Source organism: Uranotaenia lowii, chromosome 3 (genome assembly GCF_029784155.1).
Source record: "Uranotaenia lowii strain MFRU-FL chromosome 3, ASM2978415v1, whole genome shotgun sequence".
Taxonomy (NCBI): domain Eukaryota; kingdom Metazoa; phylum Arthropoda; class Insecta; order Diptera; family Culicidae; genus Uranotaenia; species Uranotaenia lowii.
Window position 1 is genome coordinate 112172550 of NC_073693.1, and position 15348 is coordinate 112187897.

The 15348-nt window shown below is 36.1% G+C and overlaps 1 protein-coding gene across 1 annotated transcript; it reads right to left on the reverse strand.

Annotated features, from left to right (window-relative positions):
• Positions 1-4229: 4229 nt before the first annotated feature.
• LOC129757274 (20-hydroxyecdysone protein) lies at positions 4230-7016 on the reverse strand. Its single transcript, XM_055754437.1, has one exon. It carries the CDS (start codon positions 6756-6758, stop codon positions 4806-4808), a length of 1953 nt encoding a protein of 650 aa, XP_055610412.1. The 5' UTR covers positions 6759-7016; the 3' UTR covers positions 4230-4805.
• Between the last annotated feature and the right edge of the window lie 8332 nt (positions 7017-15348).

Sequence of the window (15348 nt, forward strand, 5' to 3'; positions counted from 1 at the left end):
ACTTGGCTAGGGCAACCAGATTAATTATTACGAATGATCTGACAGTACATGAATTTATTAAAAGAAAGTGTGTAAGGTAGGAAAACATCAGAAAGCTAGAATATTTGTTTCATTCAAGAAGTTCAAAGAAATTAGATTCATTCCATTCACAAATAATAGGAGCGTGAGAGAGAATTTCAAATTATCAATCACACTTGTCAAAAGTGTCTTCTGATCATATCCTTCCACCCAAATCTCCAAACCAAAATTATTTGCTAGGATGCAAAGGTGACCTCGGTCCTAAAGCATGAATTTTAAATCTTTCAATCCTTTTTCTCTCTTTCCATCTATCTATTGACCACTAGGACGTGGCCAGCGCTGTTATTGATGTTCAAAGAGAAAGCATCAGTTTTGGACATTGTTAATGTGTTGCCAATCCCAGACACCATTCTTTTGACGTCTGATTAAAGCTGATGGCCTCGATCAATCATGGAGTAGCAACCATTGGCGATGTGGAATTTATTCTACTGAGCCACGCCTGAAAACATGAAGTTCAAAATGCAAAAAAAAGAAACAATAACATGATCCAAGTAATTAAATATTATAAATTGGAAAACGCACCAATCATTTGTTGTCTCGAAGGAACATTTTAGTTAAAATTTATGAAGAAGCATTTCTTATTCATTTTTTTAGGTGGATGTGAGTAGTAAATCAAGCTAAGCTAAGCTAAGCTAATATTCTTGTCAATTCAATAAATCATCGTCAATTATGTCAAAACGCTTACGTTTATCTTTAACAAAAAAAATCATCGAGGATTTGATCATATTTTTCTTATTTTTCCACGGAAACCCGCTTTTAGCATATCGAGAGGTTTAAAAGTATTCGCATTCGCATTCGCATTCGCATGAACAGTCGCCTAAAACTTCGGTTGGCGCTACTCATCAACTCTCCGTTTTATGAAATTACAGTCGCTCAGAATTGCAACTTTCCTTCTGAAAAAGTATTGCATTTCCTGACTTATAATTTCAAAAGAAGCTAGGTCTTCCAATTCGTTGCCTCAGATTGATAAATCTCTTAAAATGAAAAACCAGCCCCCACAGAATGTTGAAGGTGCCCTGGCCGAACCCTGCGGACTGTGTGGGGAAAGGGGAAGGTATGTTAGTCAACGTTTACTTACAGATAGATGCAGAGATCTCTACGACCCATCCATAAACGTGAGGAGGTTTTGGAGCATTGTTAGTATAAAGTTGGAAAAGGTTAACCCTGGGAGATGCTAGGCCAGCATTGCGGGTGATGATTTTGTCCTACACCTCCTACGCTCCGAGAGGTTTAAAAGTACTATAAAAACCATTCCCGGTCTTAAAAACGGCTACACAACGAATTTCATGTTAATCGGTTTAGTAGTTTCCGGAAATTGATCGAATTGTGCCATACTTTCATTGATTTTGTGTGGGAGCTCCTTCTACTTTAAGTCGGAACGGTTGGAAAGTATTTTAGAAACTATCTCTGACCCCAAAAACTCTAACATACCAAATTTCAAATTTCTTGGTTCAGTCGTTTTCGAGCCTATACGAAATAGAGAAAAAGTCAGACAAATATTCAATTTCATAGATTTAGATACATAGATGAGTTCCCCCATTATTTAAATAGTAAAAGTCTTTCTATATAACAAATCATATAATTAGATCTAAACCTGTTTGCCAAACCACTAAATATCTTATCATGTTAAAGCCCTAATGTTTAAGAATTTTTGAAAAAATTTAATTGAAACTGGTTCGAATTGAATGATTTTTTTAAATAAATTTTGTATAGGATTCCCCTCTACAAAAACGGTAAACGTTTAGGAACCTTTCAATAACCTCACGACATCAACAATTTCATTATGTCCCAAATTTGATCCAAATAGTTTGGAAATTGTTCGAGTTCTGGTATATTATACAATGAATATGTAAGAATCTCCTTCCCCCCCCCCTTTCTACTAAAAAAAAAAGTTAATTTATACAATTTTTGGTCCAAATACATCTAAACCTGTCAATCACCCTAGTTAATCATTTTATTATGTCAAAATACATTTGTATGAGAAAATTGATAAAAATAAAAAAAAAATTATGCAAATTTTGTATGGGAGCCCACGCTCCCTTAAGTCGGAGGTTTTTTTTTAACTATTCTAGAAATCATCCCTTTCCCCAAAAACCCTCGGACGCCAACTTTGACGATAATCAGTGCAGTAGTTTTCGAGTCTCTAGGGAGCAGACAGACAGACAGACAGAAAGACAAACATTCCTTTTTATATATAAATACAGATTTTCTCCGTTCCTTTACTTTCAAGTTCTGATTACATTGGTTTATATTCCAACTTTTACACATTAATAGAATTAAGTTTTAAGGAAACAAACACTTTTTTTTAATTACTGTTAATTATTTTCGATATTTTGTATTAATTTTTCGATATTTTGTATTGAATTGAGATTTTGTGATACAATTGTAATTCAATTGAACAAGTCTCGTAGATATGAACAGCGTTCTGGGTAGTTTTTAACAGAGATTGGGGTAATTATGAACACAATTTTTGAGTGAAATATCACCATACAATGCTTACTATTGGTAAATGTAACGTTTAACTACTGTTACTTTCCAAAAATCGTTCTCCAAGATCGTACCGTGAAACCACCAACTTTAATTTTTATTTTCTCCGAAATTCAAAAACGAAAATTTCTATGTTTTGCATTTTCTTATACCTACGCTAAGTGCCTTTCACTTGCCATACTAAAAATAATTTATTCTGCTTTTTGAGGTCAAGAAAAAATAAAAACAAACATCGTTTTTGGCGGATGCCATTTTTTCTGTTGTCTTTAGCAAGTGAGATAAGCGGGTCCCTTTTTGTAGTCCAAATTTTTGTGTTGAATTCGAACACCTCGGCGTGAATTTGCGAATGTAGGTTATTTGTAGCTTTATTATGGATCATTTGTGAAGAAAAGTGAACTTTTTGTACGTTCTGTTGAGAAAAAAATTACGATTTTGTTGCGCGCGGCCATTGGTACGGTACACCTGATTTTTGAATGATTCTATCGCCGCACACGTCAAGTCTTCTAGTATTTATCAGCAGTAAAACGTAGAGAAGTTCTTCGAGAACTTCACATAGGTTACATAAGATTACCCGTTCATTGGTGCCCTCACGGTAATCCCTGTTCATAAGAACAGGCGTCTCAAGTACATAGGTTGCGACAAAAAAAAAACAGTTGAGGAAGAGCACTGAAACATTCATTGTTGGTAGCCTTCAAGAATTGATGATAATTGAATGATAATAAATTAACAATTGGTGGCTGTATGTGCGAAAATGAAGAAAATTTGTACATTACTACCTCACTTAGCCCTGCTTGAAGTAGTAAAAATATGAAATTTGTGAAAATCAGGGCAATATCAGGATTTGAAGCTTATTTTTCGGTTGGTCCTTCATGTGGTAGTTTTTTTTTCTGATGATTCCATAATGTTTTTCAGAACATACACTTGAACACCTCTGAGTTTTATCCCCTGCCAATTTAAAAATCCATTTAACTGTGTTATAATAGCAGGTACAGCTTTTTTAAACCTCATAGTGTGTTTTTTAATACGTGTAATAAATCAAAAAATTCTTGATTAGAGACTGGAGACATACGAGAGATTTTTCTTTAAATAAACTGAAACATTTACCATACCTTGACATATTAATTTTTTTGTATTAAATTATTTTTGTAACATTTAATTGCCTACCTTGTAACAGTTGCTAGCTTTAATTTTGAATTAATTTTACCAAGAATGATGTTACTTTTTCATAGTTTTATTTTGATTACAAATCCTTTCATCTCCATCCAGATGGAAACCTCTCGACAGCCCGGAGCGCTTTATCGAATTCGTGGAACACATGAAGAAGTAGTAACATCATAAAAACACCAACCGGGCCCGGGCGGCGCGGTTATTTCATTTTATTGTAGGTTCCTATATTATACAATCATATCGGGTTGGCTGGATCATTTGCCGGCATCCTCCCATCCAGATCGTTCGCCCGTTTCGTCGGAAGGTGGAGACTTAAATGGATGCACAAGCGAGGAGAAGCATCACAGGAACAGACAGAGCAGAGAACGTTAATGGGTCGTTTCGGACGGGAATGGAAAAGCTAAATGGAATTATCGACTGCTTGAGCTTGTTGGGTAATTGGTAATTGTTTTCGGGTGATTTGTTTTCGGTGATAGAATGGCAATTAGACGCAACGCTTTTGTTTTCATTCATTCGTTTTATTATTTTTTTTTCGGCTTTTTTCTACAAACGTTTTACATTTTTGCATGTGATGTTTGCGTTTTTAAGTTGTTGTGTTTTCGTTGTTTAGCTTTTATCTTAACGATAGCTCGGCAGTACTTTTCTTTTTTGTGTCTGTGCGCTAAGAATCACATTTCAATAAATATTTCGTTTCGATTGTCCCTAGATACTAAATAAGTTAATGATGACCCTTTCCTTCCGATCGGAGCCCTTTTCGCTCGATTTCCCTTCTAGGTTGAGGTAAACTTTCGCGTTTTATTTGTTTCGATAGTTAAATGCACCGAGAACTAAACCAAAAACCTAGCGAAGAAATCGTGGGTTTATTGAAAATAGGTGATTGGAAGAATCTATCTCAAAAGAAATTTCTTGTCGCTAAAAACGAAATGTCTGACTGGATGAGTTTCCATGTGAAACCATAAGATTCCTTAAAATAAGAAAGGAATTTCAAGTTTTCTCTGGCTATGTGTAGGCATGAAAGTGCGTGAGTGTTCTGAGTTGTATGGCGTCCTAAAACTAGAGGTCTAATTAGTGATCTAGGCGGTTTGGTTTTCCGACACATCGGCAGCAGGAGCGGATTCTTCTTCGGCGACAGGAGCGGAAGCCTCGGGTGCTTGCGTTGGGGCAGCGGGGGAAGTCGGCCGGAAGAAGTTCTGGGCTGATTGCACCAGGGATGCGATTGGTCCTTGCTGTTGCTGGGCCGGTTGCTCAGAGTTGGAGGCTGGTCGGTTCAGAATCGATCCGATGGCATTGTTGAAAGTTTCGACGATTCCTGGTCGCTGGGTAGTTGGTTCAGCGTTGGCGTTGGCAGCATTTGGGTTGAGGAAGTTTTGGATAGATTGTTGAATATTTTGGCCGATTTGTGCCAGAGGTCCTGGAGCAGCAGTTGTCGTTGTGGCAGCTTCATCTTGAGCGGCATCACTTGGAGGGGCAGGAGATGAGCCTCGGTTGATGAGTTGACCAAGTGGACTGTTTTGGATGATCTGAGTGCCTTGCTGAAGCAGTCCCTGGATGATTCCAGGGGCAGCGGTTGTGGCATCCTGTTTGGCACCAGCGGCACGAACATCATCGGAACCTTCCTTATCAGTATCCTGTACCGGGACAACTTCTTCGACAACTGGAGCAGACTTCACAGCAACAGCTTCCTCAGCTGGTGTTTCAACTTTTTCGACGGTTTCCTCCTTTTCTTTCTCTTCTTCAACAGCAGCTTTCACAGCAGGGACAGCTTCGTTTTCAGCGGCTGGAGTGTGTTCTACCTTTTCTTCAGTGACAACAACCTTGGGCTCATCAACTTCAGCAACTGGCAATGCCGATCGCAGGGAGTTTACGGCTTCAATAACTTTCTCTTCGGCAGCAATTTCTGGCACTGGAACCTTTTCAGCTTCTTGTGGAACTGGGGCAGACGGCTCATCGGCAACGGTGGCGGCCACTGGTTCTTCAACCTTCTCCACAACAGGTTCTTTTTCGGCAACCACGGCTGGTTCCTCGATCGCTTCTGGAACAGCTGCTCGCACAGCTTCCTTTGGTGCCTCTTCCTCATCTTGGACAGCTTCAACTACTTTAGCAGGCTCAGCAACGACATCGGCAACTGGTTCAACGACGGCTTCATTGACTGGGGTGTTACGTAGACTCTCTTGGGCATTATCTTCAACAACGACAGCAACAGGCTCTTCAACGGCAGCAATTGGTTCAACGCTCTTCAGAGAATCAACTGGCACAACCTCGGCTTCCTTGACGGCAACTTCATCTTGAGCGACTTCTGGAGCCTTTTCCTCAGCCTTGTCCAAAATAACCTCAGCGACAGTCCTCACAGCAGGAACGACGGCCTCTTCCTTGATCTCTTCGACAGGTTTCTCGACCTCGACGACAGCTTCGACAGCGGGTTTTTCTTCTTCAACAACTGGAAGAGCACTGCGAACAGAACCTACGTTTTCGACTTCGGGAACCTTCTCGCTTTCTTCCAGGTTGTTCACCTGATTAGTAGCATCTGCAACGGGTTCAAGAATATGCGGAATGACTGGTTCAACGTTTCGTAGTGACTGAACTGGTGCGACTTCCTTGTCTTCCACAACAGGCTCCAGCACGACTTCCGAATCCTTAACGACGGCAACAGGTTCCTCGATTGCCACCACATCAGCGTTTCGCAAGGATTCGACCACTTCCTGCTCAACAATGGCCACTGGCTCCTCAACTGCGACAACCTTGTCATCGGAAACTACCGCGACAGGCTCAGCAGCTTCGACAACTTCGGCTACCAATCGCTGATTCTCCACAGGAACAACAGTCTCTTCAGCTACCACCTTCGGTTCTTCCTCCTCAACAGCAACAGGAATTTCATCCTTACGCAATTCCGATGCAACTACTTCCTCCTGTGGCACAATTTCGTCCGCAACCGGCACCACATCTTCCCGTGCCACTCGAGTTAGCGAAGCGCCCCAAGCTCCACTAAAGGCCACACAGGCCAACGCACAAATTAGCAAGACCTTCATCTCCGTATTTATAGATCGATCACTCAGCCGAAGATTTTAGAACCTACGACTCGTGTTTTGGCACAAATAATTCACTAATTAACGAGTTTTTTCAGTTCCTACACACTATCAGTCAGTCAGTACACTTCACTTTCTTTTACGTGCCACCGTCCCTGTGCCTTCACTTCACACTCTCCGTTTCTCCTCTCGGAATGGTGATCGACGACGATCTGCACTTAGCCAATTAATGTCTCCGACTGAATGTAAAATGAGAAAGAAGCTCGATTTTATATCACCGTTGGTCGTAAGCCGATGACCCGTTATATTTTTTCCTCCGTTTCCTTCTGTAAAGCTTTCCTTCCCGGATCGACACTTCTCGCTCGGGATGTTTCCTCCCTCCCACTCGACGTCCCGCTTGATGGCTCTCTGTCTCTCTCACTCTCGCTCTTCCTTCCTCGGGCGGGCGCACGCCTAAGACGGACGCCTCAGTCACTATTAGGTGTAGGTATCTAGAGGGATTGGGCTCCTTCTAGCTAGCCGGTCGGTCGGTGGCGCAAAGTTCTGTGCAGGGCAATCAAAACCTCCGGCCCGGCCAGCCAATTGCGGGAGATGCCCCTTGGACTGTGGCCACTGCTCAAATCCCGGTCTGCCGGCCGTCCGTCGGGGTGTCGTCCATCTCCAGCAGTCATCCAGCAGCCCTGGTGGTTGAGATGGACCAGGGTTAACTTACCAGGCCAACTTAACAGCCAGTCAGCCAAAGAGCGCCATGGGGAAGAAGCAGGAGCAGAAAACCATTTGAATTGAACCCGCGAAGAAGGTAAAAATAAAAACCATACATGAAGTTTCGCTCAAGCGGTATCAGTGGTATGGTTTTAAAAAAGAGCATAAGGGGGGTGGCGGTGATTGATTGAAGATTTAGTTTGATTCTGTATTTATTACCCCTAAACGTACCGAAGGAGGCAAATGACATTTTTTTTTTATCTTCGAATGACTAAAATTTCTATTATATCTAATTGTTTTTTTCGATGATTTTTCTTCCTGACTATTTGTATTTTCAAAATGCGCGTATTTTTCATTATTAAAAAAAAAACTTTAAACATTCCGAAAAACGTATTTATATCGCCAGAGTTCAAATGACCCCTTTCACTTTTTCTGAGAAAACTCTCTAGTTTCTCAACCAATTGAAAAAATATATATAGTGTTGGAAAGCTTGTACCATACCCAAAATCCTGTGCAAAGTCGAATTTAGTTTAGTCTCAGAAAATGCAGATTAATAAAAAGTCTGGAAAATAATTCTGAATCAGAAGATGCCAAAATGTCACAATTTACGTCAATTTTCCAATTCACTTCTCAATAATTTTCTTTTGTTACTGCAACAGTTTTGACGGTTGATCCATTGAAAAGTACAGTTCAAAACCACTTTCTTACATTTTTGTGGCCAAAAATTGAAAATATAATGTATATGAGCATCACAGAGCTTCAATTTAACTTCAGCTTTCTCAGGCACTATGTGAATTTTTTTTGAGCTCTCAGTATCTGACTAACAGCCTTCTTTCGAAGCTTTTTCCCGAATTTTTTCTTAGACTTTGAATCACTTGAAAATAAATTATTGTATCTGAATATTGTCTGAGAATCACAATATTTGAGTCATATTTGAGTCACTTTGCAAGCTTTCTTAAACTATAAACTTTGTAAAAACCCCCGGTGTTATAAATAGGTATATACAAAGTTTCGGTATGTTTAGTATAACGTCTTGATTGTTTATTGAAGTTGGTTGCCCTTTTGACCATTCAATTGGCGGTTTTAACAATCGATGTTAATCTCAAGATTTCAAACGATTCATTTATGTTATTTGAATTTATCTACTAATTTTTAATGAGAATTTTTAATTTGGTTTCGTCGATATTAGTAGAATCATAAAAAAAATTTATGATATAATTTTTAATCTTTGAAGCTTCATTCCTACTTGGTACTGGCTTTTAAGACGTAAAGGCGCTACGTCTTTTTTATATTTTGATAGGTCTAAGATCTAGTGGTTTAAAAATCTGGTATAAATTCTTTAAAATAGAAAAAAAAGCTTTCAGCAATATTCTTTTTTTCTCTTATTTATGTAAGCTAATGAAAAGTTACTGCATGGTGAAAGTAATGTTTTGTTTGTCGTAAGTGAAATAAATATTTAAATTATTTCAGTCCTACAATCTTATTTAGTTATTGATTCGTTAATTTTCGTTCCATTGATTTTTGAAAGAAAATGTAAAATTGAGATGCTCAAAAGTTAAATCAAATACAAAACCATCTGCTCGAGATGAATACAAATCACAGCTTTCCGAGCGTAATGAACTCCACACAGGAGTTTATAGAACAAAAAACTGATCAAAAGACTTTTTTGATGTTTATGCTCAATCCAAAGTTTGACTATCTTGAATTTTGACTACAGCTAGTAGTGTTTTGTAAGCTTTACGATGAAAAGGTTGTAAAAAAATTAATACCATATCGTTACCGCTTAGTATTAATCGGAGCATTATGTTCACCCTTGAATAAAATGAATATTAATTATTCAATTGCATATCTGCATGTGTACCTGTTAGCCGATCAATGATTGTTAAATAAATATAGTTGATAAAAGGCTGTTCAAAATTGTATCTTAGAGTAGAATTCACGAATTCAACAGGAAGTACGGAAGCATAAATGTCCACGCAATTGAGTTCATTGGAATATCTTAAATGGAAAAGGAATAATATTTTTTCAAGTAAAATTAAATTAAAACAATGATATTTACCTGATTGTAGCACGAGTGAGTGAGTTGAATATAGAGTTGTTGGAAGGAAAATTAAAAAGATTGAAGTTACTAAGTTTGTAAATCAGGTCAAATTACTCATGTCTCATTTTTTTTAAATTTTAAATTTCAACTTCGAAAATATCACGCCTGTGGAGATATGCGGGATTCTTTTTTCTTCTACAGACATCGTCTATGAAGTTTAAGTTTTTCAGTTCATGTTCAATTTGTTGCTGGGCTTGCGAACTTGGAACATATACAAAAAAATTCGAAAGAAATGTTTGAAAAATGTAAATAAAAAAAAGGTTTGTGATAGCTCCATTATCAGTAGTGTACTCTTTTCCGGGGTTTTAATTCTTTCACGGTGTCTTTTTGTTGGGACCTTTAAAAAGAAAAAAACCTGTCTCTATGAAAAATTGTCACATCATAGAGGAGACTCTCCCCTATTCAACGCCCTATTCAGGTAAAAAATAGATTGGGGAATCTAGAAAAACGCTTTTATGTAAAGATTGGCAAACAATTTTCACGATAATGTATTCTTTAAAACTTCAAATTTTCCAATTGAAAGGAAAAATATATAATTCTTTCGAATATACATAATAAATTCTAAAATTAAAAAAAAAAATGATTTTTCACCAAAAAATTTAGGCAAGTAACTATTAATATCGAAGAAAATTATTAAATTATCAATTAAAAATTTCTAGAGTTATCTGGAAAAATTACTGGCAACATTGTATGAAATTCAAAAAATACTTTTATTATGGTTTATTAAATGAATTTGCGGCTTTATCGGTGAGGGTTAAAGAGTTGAAATGAAAGACGGATAGAAGATCAGAAGAAACTTCTAAGGTGTTGAAAAGAGCGAAGAGCATTTGAAATAGAAGCTTGACCACATGCTAAATTCTTTGTCCCGCATCAATTAACTATATTGAAGAAGTAGTACCCAATAGAGAAGGCACTACATTTTTCGATACAGTTAATTATGGATGGTTCGACCGCCATGTGAGTGTGCACATGTGCCGAAATGTCCGTTCGGCACATGTGCACACTCACATGGCGGTCGAACCATCCATAATTAACTGTATCGAAAAATGTAGTGCCTTCTCTATTGGGTACTACTTCTTCAATACAGTTAATTGATGCGGGACAAAGAATTTAGCATGTGGTCAAGCTTCTATTTCAAATGCTCTTCGCTCTTTTCAACACCTTAGAATTTTCTTCTGATCTTCTATCCGTCTTTCATTTCAACTCTTTAACCCTCACCGATAAAGCCGCAAATTCATTTCATAAAACAAATTCACGGTGTTTTCTCCTCTTAAAATTATGGTTTATTTACCATAATTTATAATTTGGATTTGATGACAGAATGCAATCTGATAATCCCTGAGACAGATGTTGGTCCACTTTGTTTATGGTTTTTGTTAAAAAAATCATAACTCCACAGTTGATTTTTATTTGGAACGTGGATGATAAGTTTTAAAATCAGTGATTTTTCGAAAGAGAAATCTTTTTTTGTTAAAATGAAAGATTCAAATCCTGAAGTAATTTTTTTTATCAGTTTCAAATACGATGAATAATCCAGCAAACCAATAAGCACAGTTATGAGCCGTATGAGAGGCCAATAAACGCACTTTAGTGCTTATTAGCCGCTAAAGTATTTTGAAATGCCTATAGGCACTGTGAAATAGGAGCCACAATGTCAGCCCTATAGTATATAATGCAATCTTTATGGTTTTCTAACCCTGCCCTTACAATGTATATATTAAATCGATTTGTCTAAAAATTTAGGCTGGGATCTGTCAAAATCAAGCAGGGCAAGTAAGTACCGTAAAACGGGGTAGCATTGATCACCAGGGTAGCTTTGATCAACATGAATTTTTTCCACATATCATCAATAACTAAGTCTAAAGTTGAAATATCTCAAAACTTTTTTTCACGTTTGGAAACCTACTGTTGAGTTTCAAATTGGGGAAAACTTGGTTTGTTTTTGAAAATTTCAAAGTTAAAATTGTTATTTCAAAATCTTAAAATATCTATGTTTTCAAAGGCTCGTAAACAAACACCCTTCCTGATGAAATTAAAGCGTTTTGAAGCAGCAGGTTTATTGAAGTAAAAGTTAAAATTTTCTACTTAGTAAATTTGAAGTTTTGGTGTAGTTTTTGTTGTATTTTAAGGTAATTTTTGATATATATAAAAAAGGAAAGTTTTCCAAGAGTAAGCCATTCTAGAACAAAAGGCTATAAAACCTATCAAATGGTAAAAATTGAAGAAAAAACTTTAAGGGCAATAGGCGAAGGTCTAGAGAATGGAAAAAAGGTAAAATTTCTTTTTTTTGTAGTTAAATACTATAAGTGATGTTAAAAAAAAAATAGCACCTTAATTTATGCAGCATCATTGTCCATCTTTCGATTTTAATTATTTATCGGCTTTAACACACGAATTGCCTTAGTTTATCAATAATAAGCATTTGTATATATTATGAAAGTATTTTGTATCTTTTATGATCAAGGAAACTCGTTAAAACCGTCAAAATAAAGCCTGATCAATGATACCCCAAAGTGTCAAATTCTTAACAGAGACGAAATCGATTTTGAAATTAAATTTTAAGTAGTCTTATAAATTTCTGCAACCATGTTTTACGTTCATAAGAGTCGAGTACTGGCTTAAAAATGTGAAACATGTCACATTCCCCTTAACAGAAAAAATAATTGAGAAATATTGAAAAAAAGTGATCAATCTTACCCTGTTTTACGGTAGGTATTGAATATAACCGCTGTTTCAATAACAATAAATTAGTGCTTTGGCGATAGACATTTATATTCAGTTCCAGAATTCCAGAATGTACGCACTCAAAATTATAACATTTGTTTACGAAAAAAAAAAAAAATATAAACTTCTTTACCTAACCCAAATTTTAAATTTAAACATGCCTCTGAATCCAAGAAAGATATTCAAAAAATCTTAGTAGAACAGTTTTGAGTTATGCTCTTAGTATAAAATTTAGCTAAGAGCAGCAAGTTGCTTGGACATAAATCCAAAAATATTGAATTACGTGACACATATATGAAATTTCTATTTATCATATTGATGCTGAAAAAATTTGCTATCGATCATCTCAACTTTACTTTTTTGTAAAATAAACAGTATTGTAAATATTTGTGATCTATGATAAAAAAACGCATTTTCTCAGACAAAATCAATATTTTACGGGTTTTGACTGGTTTTAGTTTTTTTCGTCAATAAACCTTGAATGTCAGCTCAAAACAAATATTTTATTCAAAAGATAACCAGATTTAAAAAATAAGTTGAAAACTGTAGATGTTATGACAGTTTACTCATTACTGTAACAATATTGCTCTCTTTCTCAATAATATTGAAGAACCATAGTGCACAGTAAAGTTACTAATCTTAGTATGGGAAGAATAATCATTGGCTTTTCAGAAGGTCAAACGCCTAGATCTGTCTAAAGGAAAAAGTTACATAGAACCTTTAGTGTGGGATCTTAAGACATTTTCTTGTCAAAAACTTCAGCGATAGATTCTACATTAAAAGTTTTATTATTTATTATTTATTATTTATTAACGGTTTTCTTGGCAGTTGGATTAGTCTGAAGACTGTTGTCAACTGCTCATGCCAGTGCTTTTACAGATGTGTACGTGAAAACACTTTTCCTTTGCTTTCTTCCGGGGGATGCTCTGGCTTGCCGGCTGGTGTCTACATTTCACATTTCTACTTTGCTACATGGAATAGGGTTCGATAGGATAGGATAATGGAAGGGTATAGGGATTGCAAAGCTCAAGGATAATTTCCTATCATTTTTCTCCCAAGAGTCCATGTAAGTAGGTTTTTCCGCGCCTACGTCGCGTTGCTTCTGAAGATTGTCTTGGGAGTGCTATGCAAGAATTAAAAGTTTTTTCGGCGAAGCAAAGAGGCATCGAACCCCCCGACTAACCAAACTATCTTTGTACCGTAAGGCTTCGTCAAGGTGGGTTGAATTGACTTAAGGTGGGTTGAAAAGATATGACTTAAGAGTTTTCTTAAATGTGTCTAAATTTCTGGCATTTTTTATTTCTTTTGAGAGTGTGTTGAAGAGATTTAATCCACGATGTACTAGGCAATTTTGCGCAAATTGTGTTCTTGTTCGCGCTATAAAAAAATTATTATCTTTGGTTTCCTTAGTTCAAAAATACAAACTCTGTAAACTAATGTAATTTAAAGTATCCCATAATCAGTCAACTTTTTCTTGGCTACGAGGTAGTCGCTCGAAAGAATTTGGAGTGTTTTTCAATCAATTCGGCTGAGTGAAATTATTCAGAAAAATCATATCGTCAAGTCAATATTGTTGCCAGATCATTCTAACCATGATGCCAAATAAAAATTAAAAGTTATAGATAATGGTTTATTGTTACGACCGGATGTTGTTTATTAAATGTTTTTGGCTTTTTCGGTTAGGAGTCCAGAATTCGCTGCTTCTGTGGTAGACAATATGTTATGTTATATTACATTAACTAGATAATCCAGTTTCAGATTTGACAAAAAAGTTGATAATAACAATAGGAATTGATGAAAACTACGTTAAAGAATAGTATAAACTGCACAAGAGAATAGCATTTTTGACATGAATTCGAATTGAATTGTCTAAACCTTCGCTGATATAAAGAAGCTCTGTAAAAAAGATAATCGTGAATTTTCATGAAAAACTCTGGCATTCAAAAACAAGTATATCATATTCATTTATAAAATGAGTAAACATGGTAAAACGACTATAATCGAATTTTAAAAAAAATAGAGATGTACCGAATAGTGGTATTCGGCGAACGGCCGAATACCGAATATTGACTTTTTCAACTATTCGGCCGAACGAATATTCGGCCGAATATTCGGTCGAATATTCTGTTGAGTTTTTCATAGAAATTAAAAAGCGAAAATTTTATTTTTCTTCTACTTCATCCATCTTAATTCCTTATGTTTTTTAATCGATTATTCTCAACCAGATGTATAAAACATCAGATCTTCTTTAAGTAGAGGTCTCTTTGATTTTCAAAATGTCACCAATAGTAAGATGGACATCAGATGAATTGTCGCTTCTAGGACGTTTATCACTAAAGAGATTGGGTTTCAGTGAAATTTGGGACAAAACATGTCAAAACAGGTGCCATTATTTGAAATTGCTTATTTTATATTGAATCGGATGAATGTCGAATTTTTGCTAGATGTCTTCAAAATAGTTGCCAAAAAACAATGATCTTTAGCTTTAAGAATACTATATTTTCTACCAGACAAATCCACAGGGCCGGGTTTGGACGACTCAGGCATTATTCTCTAGTATACAAGAAGATAAATAAAGTAAATCACTTAAAATTTATTTTTTTCATCAAATGATAGCAGCAGTGTTAAATCGTATCGAAGGGTTAAAGAATGATTGATGTATATATTTAAATTTTTTCTAACTAATCGTTTTTGAACACAACATCTAAACATTTTCAAATTGAAATTTAAGTATTTGTTTGATTTAGCAAATAATATGAATAAGCCCGAGTAAAATCCGAGAAATTTCCAATAATATCTGGCCATCTCGGTCAGATTTGACTTTTCTCGAATTCTTTATTGGATTGATGGACAAGCCTAGATATATAAAATAAATTGGAATAAACGACGATACACCTAAGATCTTTGGCTGAAACCATTAGTTTTTGATGATTTGTAGCTTTTTCAACATTACTATTGGATATTGCATAAATTATTTGACATTAGTTGAAAAATTTGACAAGTTTGTTAGTGTATAAAATTTCAAAAAATAAGTATTCGGCCTATTCGGCCTATTCGACCGAATAC